Source organism: Cryptotermes secundus, unplaced genomic scaffold (assembly GCF_002891405.2).
Source record: "Cryptotermes secundus unplaced genomic scaffold, Csec_1.0 scaffold12158, whole genome shotgun sequence".
In the NCBI taxonomy this organism is placed as follows: domain Eukaryota; kingdom Metazoa; phylum Arthropoda; class Insecta; order Blattodea; family Kalotermitidae; genus Cryptotermes; species Cryptotermes secundus.
In genome coordinates this window covers 1-11,537 of record NW_019739108.1, presented here as the reverse complement: position 1 = coordinate 11,537, position 11,537 = coordinate 1, and the positions used below count along the sequence as shown (strand labels likewise).

At 36.7% G+C, this 11,537-nt stretch overlaps 1 protein-coding gene across 1 annotated transcript; it reads right to left on the bottom strand.

The window, feature by feature from the left end:
* Positions 1–67: 67 nt before the first annotated feature.
* On the bottom strand, positions 68–11,531 carry LOC111871635 (endonuclease MutS2). The gene is made up of 5 exons (XM_023864869.2): positions 11,241–11,531; positions 8,672–8,841; positions 6,326–6,511; positions 1,764–2,128; positions 68–843 (listed from the first exon to the last, which is right to left on the bottom strand). The coding sequence occupies exons 1-5, from the start codon at positions 11,524–11,526 to the stop codon at positions 783–785; spliced, it is 1,068 nt and encodes a 355-aa protein (XP_023720637.1). The 5' UTR covers positions 11,527–11,531; the 3' UTR covers positions 68–782.
* Positions 11,532–11,537: the final 6 nt, after the last annotated feature.

The following is an 11,537-nucleotide window of genomic DNA, read 5'->3' as shown; positions in this document are numbered from 1 at the left end:
TGACTTATGTAATTTATTATATGTATACATCTATTATCAAAGGGACTATTTCCACATCCTAGGTTTTTTGCCTGTATGGATATATGGAAAATAAAGGAAATGAATGAATGAATGAAGGAAGCTGCTCAGTCAACAAGGTGGAGATCACCCAGGTACTGGCTAGAACCTTCTAAATGGGTGACATGCTTATAAAAGATGTTGTAAAGTCCTCACAATGGCTCAGTTCAGTTAAGTGCAGTGCACAGCAATGAGTGGTCAGCTCAGTGCAGTTAAGAGGAGTGATGAGTCAGTCAGTTCTCAGTTCAGTGCAGCAGAGTGAATGACTGAGTATAGTCAGTGAGTGAGCGAGTACTCAGTCAGTTCTCAGTGCACATCATCCGAGCAGCATGATTTGCAACTTATTCAAGAGAAGAGCGAGCACAATATTTTGAACAGTGGTGTGGCTGTGAATTAATGAGTGATGAAGGAACTGATCTCAAGGGCATAACCACTTATGCACAGTGAGAGAGTAACTGTTTCATAAAATAATAACTTTTACAATATATAGGCCTATATGTATCCACTTACAAAATCTTGTATAAAATTATTACAAAGTACACAGGGTGTTAATGCACTTACAGCTACAAGTTTCAAACATAAGGATCGTCATCAGTCTACAATTTATGTATTACGGTAAAACTGCTGTTAACTGCTGAAAGTATTTTACAATTCAATTTAATTTAAAATTTAAAAAATTACAGTTTGCAGATAAACAAGGTAATAAACAGGAAGGTTTTTAAAATTTAATTCTTCGAAAAGCCGCCCAGATCATCAATAGCTCGTTCAACATTCTCTTTCAAAGGCCTGTATGGGGCAAAGACAAAACAAGCATTAAAACACATTATCCTATTAAAATACTTGAAGACAGACATTAAAACAAGGCAAGACACTCAGTCTGAACCTCTATACATTTGGGGCAGGGGAGTCCTAACACTACATAATGTATTATAATGTATTTATACAATATCATATAACAAATTTCTTCAAACAGTGAAATTTCATACACTGAATATACAAAATTATTTAACCGACAAAACTTCTACTTCAAGTTCACCCGGTTCAGTAGTATAAAAGGTTAACAGGCTTTTGATAGAAGTACGTGTCACCGTGTACATTTCACCTTCTACATTAAATCACTTTTACAGTGTGTTATGATTTGATTTTTCTCATCATGAGTTTTCATCTTGTCACTGGTAAGCAGATTTAAGCTTCATGCACACTGAATTTTAAAATATAAGCATTATAACCACACAGTCTCATCTAACTTTATTAACCTTTCCCATGCTTCATACAAAAAACTCATTGAAGTCATTGATCCTTCTCCTCTGAACTTATTTGGTGATGAATTGTACAAGCAGAAGGAACCCAATATGTCTCATCAGTAGCTGAAGTTAACATAGAAATATACTAGAATGTCTACATAGTAAACCAGCATGGAAAGGATTTTTGGCATTGCTTTCATCAATAATTCTGGTAGGTGGAATATTTGAATTTTTTTGTTAGGTATGACAATCACCAATCCAGCTGTGTATTGAACTGACCACAATAAATAAAATCCATTTGCTTTCATGAACTGAGAGCTCATATGAAAGTAAAATGTAGTGAATCCCAAATAAAAAGTTCCCCCAAAGTGAACATTTTTGATGTACTACCATTATGCCAATAAAGGGATTCTGTTATGTATGACATACTTAATTCCTTATAATTCACTATCAATAACATACCTTCTTGTATTACATGTGTAGCCTATGTTGTACATATTCTGCCTTGGCCTCTGTAAGTTTTCTCTGATGTTCAGGGACTTCTCCTTATTGCCAGCCTGAACAGAGACCTGACCACTGTTGAAGCCCTTGCTTTGTATTGGTTCCACATCATTGGATGGTCCAGCACCATTACTTTGTTTCTCAACTCCCTGAAACTCTTTTGAATCAGAGCCTCTTTCTTCTATGTTACATGGCCTGCATTCAGCCATTAGCTTTTCTTCTAACCCTAAAATTCGTCGTCTTCTTTCTCTGCATAATTCCTTGAGCATTTCATTCTTGCTTTCCAGTTCATAGATTTTAATTCGCATCTTCATCAGCTGGTCTTCCTGTTGTGCAAAATGAAAGGAAGAAAAAATGTGCATAAAATCCATGAATGCCGAAAATTAGTTTGAGGCTCAAGACACATAATCACCCCAGGTAGATGTAAATATATCCGCATTCAGCATATATTTCATGACTATGGGTAGGAACTTTGCAGTATTTAGACAAACTGCTTTCCAGCTGAGGTTCATGTGCCAGCATCCTACATCAGAATTCTGGATTTTGAGACCTGATTGAACACAGCAAAATTCTCTACTTTCCAGTGTCAAAACCTTGTAAATCATTGGAAAGCCAATCCCCACAATGGCTGAAAATTGACAAACCTGTAGTTCCCATGGCCGCCATTTTATATGGGACAGCCACATTTATAGTTGTTTACATACAAATTCAGCTTTTATATAATCATGCTGCCACTTGTATAAAAATAAAACAACACAGGCCCACACATGCATGCACACATACACACTTATGGATGGGAATGTAGTAGTGATGCTGAGCTACATCATGCTAACAGAGTTCACTGACAGAGCTGCAAGCACTGGTTCCAGGTACTACTACTTCTATCCCAATGCTCACTGCATGGGTTGTTGCCTTTCCTACTTAGCTGTGGTGATAACATGAAAAGATGAAATTTACTATTCTCTTAGCAGTACATATATCTCAGTATTCACACTTTCTGAATAAAACGCATAACCCACAAAGTTCATTGCACTGAAGGCACACCAAACACCAGTTTTACATTATGGAGTGGGATTTCATGAAAAGATGTGAATTCCTGTGCTTCAGTATCTGCTATTTTTTGTCCACATCAATTCAAAGAAATCAAACCTGTGAAAAAATGTCAATCATGGATGAATTTTACTGTCATGAACAGAATGAAGACACCAGTTACAGAAATTACTGGTCACGTGGCTACAGAATGTGCAAACTGTGGCTTGTAGGGCTAAGCTTACAGTTAAATGATAATAGTGCTCGTAATTTCTGTAATTGGTATATTCAGTCACTTCACAGTGGTGAGCTCAATCCTGAGTCTGTATTTTTCAAGTTTTATTTGAATGAACACATGAACACAATAACCTGTGGGCATTACAGTTCATGATGAACTATGGCCTCTGTTTTACAGTTTCTTGATCATATAGTCAGTAGGACCCCTTGAACAGGGGATCAGCCTGCCGCAAGCCAGCTACCAACAAAGGGCAACACAAACATCCATGCCTCAAGCGCATTTCAAGCCCATTACCCCAGTGTTTGAGCGTGAGAAGACAGTTCATGCTTTAGACAGTATGGCCACCATGATCAGCTCTTTTGCCATATTCTGGTACACAAAAATAGGCCATCGAACATTGTCAGATATCAGTTCAAAATTATTAAAAATTAGTACAAAGGAACTTCATCTTCAATTCTATATAATTTCTTTACTTCGCATTTTCAGTCAATACAACAGTCTATGAAAGTATACAAATGGCCTATTTACATTGAGGTCATGCACGTGTATCTATGGCACATCTTTTGACCCTTAATGGGTCATCATCAGGTGTTATTTCATGATAAGTGCTGTATTTATAACCAATATGGATCCGTATTATATGGTTATCTTTGTTTTTGATGTGAACCCAGAATAGTGAGGATCCAACGAGTGGTAAGGAAGAACCAAGAAGGAAGGCTCCACCGAGAATAGCGATGCAAGAGTACAGCCATCAAAGAGGAAACTTCTGAAGGCGTTACTGAGAGTGATTATAACTGTGAGTGTACACAAATACTTGTCCAATAAATATTCGTCTAATTCAAAACCCATTGTTCCTTGACTCATTATGTAGAAAACACGTGACAGCTGGTGTCAGAAGTGGGATGTAGTCCGTAGTGGAGTATCAAGAAGTCCCCAAGGAAGATGCTGTAGTGAAACCGGTCAAAGGACAGAAGAAGCAGCATAGGGGCCAGAAGCAAGCTGCAGGGTGATGTGGAGAGCCAAAGGAACTGACCCAAGGAATTTGTGAAGCCCAGAAAAAGTTGGGTGCTGCCTGCAGGAAGGTGTCCCGTCTTGCAACAGTGGCATGGCGCAAGAGGAACCATCTTCAGAAAAATTCTGACCCACGAAATTGTGGGCCATGGAAAGAAGTGACCGCAGCTGGAAGGAAGGTTACCCGCTATGCAAGACACAGGCGTAAGGAGCAAAACAAAGATGATAGGGACATGTGACAGGAGACGTTGGAAGGGCCTGGAATGCAACAACGGCATAAGGGACCGAGGCCTCCAGCAGCAGTTACAGAACAGCGAGCAAATAAAGAACCCAGGCACAAAATGACAGCTGCTTCTTAAAATCAAAAGGGGAGAAGTTGAGTTCGCCAGGAAGGCTTTCGGACTGCAGTTTGGGAAACAAGCAGCCGGATTGTCTGTATTCATCAGTATTTGGGAGTATCTGAGTGGGTTTAAGTAACGGGAAGTTCGTAGAAGAGCTGTGAAGATTTTTATAATTGCCAGTAAAGAGAATAATTATTAGTTATTTTGAAATTCATGATAATTAAAGCCTGTACTCATCAAAAGTTTTCTATATGTATTTTTATTTTTGTTACTTTTCTAATTGATTTAGGTTAGTTTTAATTTTTATCTGTAGGAAAGTATGCTGCCCCCCCCTGGGGGTCGTGCCCCACAGTTTGAGAACCTGTCTATTATATCATTAATCATATGTTTAACTCATAAAATCAATTATTAAATGTTATAATACATAATATAAGCTAAACACCGTGCTACAGATGTACATATAGCCTGTGGTGACCTAAACAGGCTGAAACATGTACAAAAGGAACACATAGAAGCCATTAGCAGTAACTGTAGCAAATCTGGTTATTCAAGCCATATATTAAATATGGGACACTATGGACATCATAAGGATTGGAAGGAAAAGTAGACATTTGAACACACTAGAGAGATATCACATTTATAAGATATACAAGATCAATTTACACATGAATGATGTACATATCGAGACACGCAACCTGATATTTCAGACAGTGCATGATCTCTGCGATAGATAGCACTATACATGCTACCTAGAATGTATTATAAGCAGGAACAACCACACTATGTTTAGTATAGAGGAAGACCACACTAGTGACACATACACAAGAGAAATACAACACACAAAAACATAAGTACACAGAATAGCAATATTTGATATATGAAAACAACACGATAAAATATCATGAAAGTGTTTATACTAATCATACTAATACACATTATACATTGCAGTACAATAGCCGCAAAATAGTACAATGACAGCATTCTAGTCATGAGATAGTAGTAAACATTGATGTGAATGGGAGCACGGTGGGCAAGTGAACAGTGTAGTGGTCTCCCCCAAAACAAAAAGAAAAAGTCACCTGATGATGGCCCATGTGCAGCTGAAACTTGTTGTAAACTAGAAAATAATATATGTAAAACTAGAGACATTTTAGAAATGTTGATAATCACTTTTAATGTATAAAATATACTTTTAGTGTCTTCATAACATTGTAATGATTTTAACATCATAAAGTATTAAAATACATTTTTAATGAATAACATATTCTTGATGTCTTTTATATTGTTGCATTATTGACGTGTATTTTGATAATAAGGATGAAACATGTAGGTCTTAATTTAAGACCCAGGCCTGCACAAAGTCTGGGTACCTAAAATTTTCATGATGCCACTTGGAAGTTTCTGCTGTTACATTACTCTTAGCATTCCTTCCTTTTGTCTGGCCACTTGTTATCTTTATCCCCATCCCTTGTTTCTCCTTTATTGCTTCTCAGTCCCTTTTTCATTCATCTTCACCATCTATCATGTCACTTCTTCAAGTACCACAATTTCTCTGCCCTTCATACTCCGTCACCTTCTTTTTACCTGTCCATCCTGTTGTATTTCCACTCTCCATACCTTATCATTGATGTGTTGGTTTCTACCTGAGCTTGGCAGGAACTATTATTTATATGTATATATTTCAACTGTCCTTTTCTTAGTAAAAATGAGTGAATTTCTTACCCAAGTTATGGTGTTTTTTAATCTGATGTCCAGTCTCTCATGGTGGCTCCTAGATTTATAGGAAATTTGTGTAGGCTTGATGATATGAAAGGGTGTTCCAATAATATACATCATGCAAGTTGCACTGAATTTAATTTTAAATTTGGATTTGATATGGATTCCAATTTTAACAGCATACATACCCTTATTATTCCACTTCCACCACCTCCAGCCATTAAGAAGTACTCATCCTTGACTTCATCTGTTTGAACAGCAACATGGTGTGACTTCAGTGATTTTCGCTTTCTGCAGCTATCACAGTTTTCGCTTGAATCTTTTTCTTTTATCATGTGATGTAAGCGGCGTAAGTCTGTTCTAAGTTCCATGTTCTGTGCATGAAAAAGATTCAAAGGTAATTTGTATTTGGAACTTCATCCATAAAACATCAGATCTGAAGAACTGGTTACTGTTATGTGAACAGTCTATCTATCCTGAGTCTACTATTATTAATCTTTCAAAGTGGCAGAGTTCCTGTACTGAACAACTTACAATTGTAAAGAAATACCAAAAGCAAACTAAAGTCAAAGGGTATATATCTGGTCTCAACTGGCCCATCCTCTTAAATGAATGCTTAATGAAACCAAGATAATGGCTATGTGTAAAAGGCTCACTTTCTTCAATAAAGCACAAAAATAGAAAAGTAAACATGTAATGTGACTATTCATAATTCTGGTTTAAAAGTTATCAAACATTAGATCATAGTAAGAGGATATCTAGAAAACACATATAATAGCATTTACACTATAAAAAGAATTTTGGCAGTGAAACAAATACAAATCAAAATTTTTGTTTGTGGATAAAACTACAGCAATGAGAATATTCAGAAACCAAACACAGGCTACAATAACATCTATCATAAAAAAAACTAACAAGAGAAAACAAATTTATGTATTTTAGCAGTGAAACTAAAGCAAATGGAAAGGGAAACTCAAAATACAGCAAACAATTGTTCACCAAAGATTTACTGCTTCTCTCTCTCTCTCTCACATATGCGCACGCATGCACACACACACACAATTAATTGCCGAATGCAGAAAAACATAAACATATAAATTCTACCCACAGTCACAGCCCTCTTAACAGTGAAAGTCAGTGAACCTAATGTGGAGGTACAGTTTTTATGCCTCAGCTCCTTTGCACCAAGGAATTATCTTGATAATCGAGCCTTATTACACTCAGAGTATCTAAAGGCATGCAATCCAAACCATTGATTCTGGTGCTTTTGATAACCTAACAGAATACAGGGAATACAGGTAGGGTCATTCATTTGTCTGTGAGTGAGTATGCATGTATATGTACTCGTATGTGTGTGCATAAAATGTCTGTACATAATCTTATGTATTAATGGAAGACTTCATGCAACCACATTCTTGTGTCCCCATTTAACACGGACAGTATTAAATTTGTCAATACAGTTTTATCTAATGTGCTGTTCTCAAGGAATCAAACTCCACACTGGACTGGGGCTTGAAACTGTAACACAAAAATCATGTTTCACACCAATGCATATGCAATGGAGCACAAACCCCAAGTAAAATAAATAAAAGCAAATAAGTCAAATGACAGGTGTAATGGATGGCCAGGATTCAGAAATGAGATCAACTGAAATCAAAATTATACTAAATTGCATGGAAATGGTTTAACTAACTTCATGGAGCTGAGCCCTTCTTGAGAAACTGCCAGTTGTGCAACTTAAGAATTTTGCAGAGTTCTATGGAACCCGAAAATTCATTACTGTGTTCACAAGAGCCATCCACTGGTCCTTATCCTGAGCCAGAACAATCCAGTCCATACCACACCACCCTATCTCTAAGATTCATTTTAATATTATCGTCCTAAGTCTTGGTCTTGCTAGTGGTCTCTTTCCATCTGGCTTGCCTACCAAAATCCTATATGCATTCCCCTTCCCCCCATTCGTGCTACATTCACTGCCCACTTATCCTCCATGACTTGAGCATTCTAATTATGGAAATGATTTAGACATATTTGTATAACAGAGCAATATGTATTACTTAAATGAGCTATAAATTTGAAAATAACGGGGGAAAGACCATGGAATCATTGGCTGGTATATTTTTAAGCAGAGTATCTCCACTTCGAACACAAAAATCAACCTTGTGGGAAAATATAACATAACCTTAATTTTGTACTTACTGAGGTACACTGCATTTCTGTTCCTATTCTGCTGCTATTCTTGTGTAACCAGTATATTGAGGAATATTAGATTTTCTTTCCATTTTGCTATTATTAGCTTTGCAATGAATAAAATTTGTTGAGAAACATTCTACATCCCTTCTGTTCCATTGTTATTCTGGTGTCACAGCAACAGTAACTTGTACAAGGTCCATCCCACACACAAACTTTATTCAGTACTCTCACATGCAAGATTAACTGATGGATATACACAACTGCACTAAGGAACCCTGTTAACAATATTTCATGTTGCAACCTTCCAATGTAATTTCATTTCATGACATCATTCTAGTTACCTTATTTTTGTAGTATGAAACACTATCTTCTAATTCCTTGGCTTTCTGTTGATAAGGGAATTCTTCCGCCTTAATTTGCAACTCCAAAATTCCAATCCTGTTATTCCGCTGTACATTAATGAGTTTCAGTTCGTGGACTTTTTCTGTTAATTCCTTGCAGTGGCAAGGGCCTATAATATAAAACTAAGAGTATGAACAGGAAAACTTTATTTGACAAACCAAATGAGAAAACACACGTTTTCCTCTTCTTTTGGTTAGTACACTATACTGCCTTTGTTCATAATAAAACAACACAAAAATTCTCCAACAGGTCAGAAAAAGTTATTAATATAACACCAAATATATGAATGGCATGGCAACAAAATTAGAAAAATCATAAAACAACTGCATGCAATTAACAGTTTTAGTATACTGAAAAATTTATCCAGAATGATAAGAAATAGACTGGACATTCTGAATATATTACATTTGAAAATACTTGTAAATACTCAGTGTGAAAAATCATTCTATCTTTTCTCCAAAAGACTAAATATCAAAATAAAAAACAATTTTGCCAGATATACCGTTTGGGTATGAAATATGGTTTCTCTAAAGAAACAACATACTCAAACATTACCTGACATTATACTGCATAAGTAGGACTGTGATTATGAAAGTAATGTAGCATTATTAGGATGGTAAAATCTAGGAGACTATAGTGGGCTCAATACTGGTTAGGATATGGAAGACAAGGAAAGCAGAGAGATTAGCGGTAGGGAATCCTCTCGGAATACATCCCATTTGCAGACCAAAAACGAGATGTGACAATAACATAAAGACAATCACAAGTTGTGTCCATGGGAGGTGGCTGCAACTAGCTCAGTATTATGTCGGTGGTGGACTTCGGTATAAATGCTGTTGAAGTTTTGAATTCTTCCCCAACCACAGTGTTGCCTATATTGCCATGAGTATTAATTTAAGACAATGCCACATGTGAACAGACACAGGGTTTGAATTCGTAATTTGATTTACTGGACTCTTATAACTCGTAACTACAGGTAACTGTAAGTTTAATGGATCTATGCACTCTACAAACCACTGTACTAAGGCACACATTAAGTCTTCTATGACCTCACCAGTCATTGCCTGGTGATGGATTCCAGCAATGGAGATTCTTCTGCTGTCATGTTTACATCATTGCTAGCTGGCTACTATCTCACAACTCACTAATAAGAAATGACTACCTATCCCTGGCTATCACTGGTTGTTAACTATCTCAGGGTGAGAGTTAATTTATAATTGGCAGTTTACCGCCAATCAGTTCATCTTGGCATGTAGTCCCTTGAGACTCACGACCAGAGATTTTTTTTTGGGGGGCAATTGAACCCTTGTAGTCATAGTCCTTATCTAACATCCTCTCTAATGAGAGGTTGGGTTTGTCTCTAATGAATAGGCTTTGCCTTTGTCAAGTGTATTACACATACATACAGAATGTTACTGAAAATTTTTCCTTTTGCACTATACAAAAATCCTTTGTCAGTCCAGGCTTTGGAAAGCAGATCATGCATATCTTACTTATCTTATGCTACAATGGCAACTTGAATGGTCATAAGCTTGCCCATTACCATGTTTAAGCCTCTTATATTTTCTAAGTCTGGCTTTGCCTTGTCCTACATTGTGAACATATTCATTCCCAAGATTTTGTATGACTTCTGCTTGTTGCCTGCATACTTTTGTTACATAATCACATACACGTTGTCAGCTACTACTGATGGCAATCGCTACATAGCCATAGCACACTACTTCCAACAACTCTTCAATTGTTGTCGAGGCTCATTGCCCAACAACGGCTCGCTTGTTTATTGAGCCGTTTCCACACAGCAGGCAATATTCATGTAGTCATGTCAAAATATAGTTAACTCCTAGTTATGCAGTATACAAGCAGCCAGAATTCTCACCCAATCAACAAACGCAAAAAAAAAGGGGGTGGGGAGGTTTTCATTTTTATAAAGTTACTCAAAAACAAATTTGCAGTGTGCATATTTTGGATATACTGTAATGTGATCACAAATTCGACTGGCATCTGCTGTAACAGCATCTGACCTCTCACCACACACAGCATTACCTGTCATCCTTACTCATACAGATGCTGTTACAGCAGAGGCTAGTTGAATTTGTGATTGCATTACAGTATATCCAAAATATTTTGCACATCAATCTACTATGTTGTCTAGGAAAATGCCCAAAGAAGAACTAATTGTGTTTCAGCAAGAGTTTTTCTCATGCAGCTGGCATAATATTGAGTTAACTCAATATGAAAGGGGGTGGAAAGCAGTACACCAATCTAGAATACACAAAGATCAAATGAAAGTATTGAAGAATGAGAGATCTGAGGTTCCCATGGCAGTGAATATGAAGATCATAGCCCTTTGGGATGCGACACCATGTAGTTTACCAACAATGTGGAGGAATGTTTTTGAAATGTAGTAAATTTGATCTAGTTTTAATGTAAACCAATTAGCCAGTTACAACCTCAAATTTGCTCATATGCACTTTGAGTAAAGTGTAAAGAAAGCATCATATAATGTACCTGAAATTGCTGTGTTGGTTGCCACAGAGACTTTTGGAACATCTGTCCTCTCTGCTAGCTGTGCCCTTAACTGGTTATTTAGTGCACAAAGTTCACTAATATTGTTACTGGCACTCTGATTTTCTTGTAACAACAACTTATTCCGAATTTGAAGATTTTCAACTTCTGCTTCCAGATCTTCAGTCTTTCTTACTGCAATGGTTTTTAATTTTAATTCCTGTATTTCACTTTCAGCATCTAACAAATTTTTGTGTGAAACACTGAGTTCTAATACAAGTTTCTTCATGTCTTCTTCTA

What these genes read in the sequence shown, in the direction of transcription:
- LOC111871635 (XM_023864869.2), bottom strand. Translation starts at nt 11,526, where the DNA reads ATGAAGAAACTTGTATTAGAACTCAGTGTTTCACACAAAAATTTGTTA. An exon ending in AACCAACACAGCAATTTCAG is followed by an intron (nt 8,842 to 11,240) that starts GTACATTATATG and finishes TTTATATTATAG; the next exon opens with GCCCTTGCCACTGCAAGGAA. An exon ending in GTGGAAGTGGAATAATAAGG is followed by an intron (nt 2,129 to 6,325) that starts GTATGTATGCTG and finishes TTTGCACAACAG; the next exon opens with GAAGACCAGCTGATGAAGAT.